Source organism: Leptonychotes weddellii, unplaced genomic scaffold (genome assembly GCF_054177405.1).
Source record: "Leptonychotes weddellii isolate Sample4059 unplaced genomic scaffold, ASM5417740v2 HiC_scaffold_18346, whole genome shotgun sequence".
In the NCBI taxonomy this organism is placed as follows: domain Eukaryota; kingdom Metazoa; phylum Chordata; class Mammalia; order Carnivora; family Phocidae; genus Leptonychotes; species Leptonychotes weddellii.
The window spans coordinates 1-1,666 of NW_027768075.1; the positions used below are offsets into that span (position 1 = coordinate 1).

General features: G+C 57.6%; 1 protein-coding gene across 1 annotated transcript; it reads left to right on the forward strand.

The window, feature by feature from the left end:
- The first annotated feature begins 174 nt into the window (after nt 1-174).
- Nucleotides 175-1,438, forward strand: LOC145718612 (small ribosomal subunit protein uS4). Its single transcript, XM_081810124.1, has 2 exons — nt 175-396; nt 1,187-1,438. Exons 1-2 carry the CDS (start codon nt 263-265, stop codon nt 1,362-1,364), a joined length of 312 nt encoding a protein of 103 aa, XP_081666250.1. The 5' UTR covers nt 175-262; the 3' UTR covers nt 1,365-1,438.
- Nucleotides 1,439-1,666: the final 228 nt, after the last annotated feature.

Below are 1,666 nucleotides of genomic sequence, written 5' to 3' on the forward strand. Positions count from 1 at the left end.
GATGAGAACAGAGGTGTGTATGGTCACTTGCCCTCCTTGGTAAGTGTGGCCCTAGTGACCTGCCTTAGGGTTGTGGGGGGATTGCAGGAGTCACAGTGGCCATACATTGGTTCCATGATAATGGAGCTCCCTAAGAAGTGGGGGATTCGAACCCAAGAAGTCTGAAGTGAGCCAGACACCTCAGTCTGTACTTCTTCCCCTCCTACCAGGTAATGCACTGCTGCGGCGACTGGTGCGCATTGGAGTGCTGGATGAGGGCAAGATGAAGCTGGATTACATCCTGGGCCTGAAGATCGAGGATTTCTTGGAGAGGCGCCTGCAGACCCAGGTCTTCAAGCTGGGCTTGGCCAAGTCCATCCACCACGCCCGCGTGCTGATCCGCCAGCGCCATATCAGGTAACGCCTCTAATGGGCTCCCTGAGTCTGTCTTCTGTCCCATCCCCCATGCTAAGTTCACTGTCCTTACCTCCTGTGCAGCCCTCGGAGGTGACAGGTGTGAACACACCTTGAGGGTACAGATTGACCCCTGAAAACAGCTCATGGGGTGCTGGGGACAGCCTCATCCCCCGCCCCGTAGCCCAGCGCAAGGGTCACTGCGGCCTGAGCCGTACACCTTGCGAAGGCTTCTTCAGGCGTGCAGGCAACCAGACAGGTAACCACTCGGTGTGCCCAGTTGAGAGAGAAGTCGTCGGGCCTCAGCTGATGTGGGTGGGTTCGTGGATTCAGCTGCCTCCTGTCTTCGCACACTGTCGTCGTTAACTTGGCGAGTGGACCACAGCCCGTGGTCTGATACTCGAGTGCCGGGACTACCGGATTCCACCTGGCTGGGGAGGGCAGATGGGTCTTCCATCTGGGTGCTCCATTTGCCCTTTTCCAGATTTTGTAGAACAGAGTCTCAGCTGCCTCAAGGACAGGGAGGCTGCTCCTTAGTAAAACCCCGTGTCTGGCACTTGGAGACTCAGACCCAGGAATTACTGGCTGCCACCAGCTCGCCCTCCTTTTTGTGGTCTGGTGTGAGTTGGGTGATGCTCAAGAGCTCTCCAGAACACATGGGTGCTGGAGGGTCAGGAACACCCTTCCGGTTTGTGTCACTGCAGCACCAACCTACCAAGTCCAAGCAGAGAGCAGTGTCTCCTCCCGCTGGGGCCCTATTCCCCCGTCCCCTCACCTGCCGTCCCCTCTCCAGGGTCCGAAAGCAGGTGGTGAACATCCCGTCCTTCATTGTCCGTCTGGATTCCCAGAAGCACATTGACTTCTCCCTGCGTTCTCCATATGGGGGCGGCCGTCCAGGCCGTGTGAAGAGGAAGAATGCCAAGAAGGGCCAGGGTGGGGCTGGAGCCGGCGATGACGAAGAGGAGGATTGAGCCCACCCTTCCATCTCCTTGGGGCGTGAATTGTCTAGTTTCCCAGTCAGATAATAAAACAAAACCCTTTGGAACTGGTGTTTATTGGTGTGTATGTCTCCCTCCCCGCTCTGAACAGCCTCTGGTGGGAAGAGGCACAGGCTGGATCCTTGACCAGGTTCCGTCCAGCTAGTTCACACCTCTGAGCCTTGCCTGCTTAGAGGGGCCTGGGGAGCCTCCCAGCTGGTGTCCTTGCTGCCTGGGGCAGGGGTGCAGTCGTGAGCAGCACAAACATACACCAGTTACTTCAGCGGGGACACCAG

What these genes read in the sequence shown, in the direction of transcription:
- LOC145718612 (XM_081810124.1), top strand. Translation starts at nt 263, where the DNA reads ATGAAGCTGGATTACATCCTGGGCCTGAAGATCGAGGATTTCTTGGAG. An exon ending in ATCCGCCAGCGCCATATCAG is followed by an intron (nt 397 to 1,186) that starts GTAACGCCTCTA and finishes TCCCCTCTCCAG; the next exon opens with GGTCCGAAAGCAGGTGGTGA.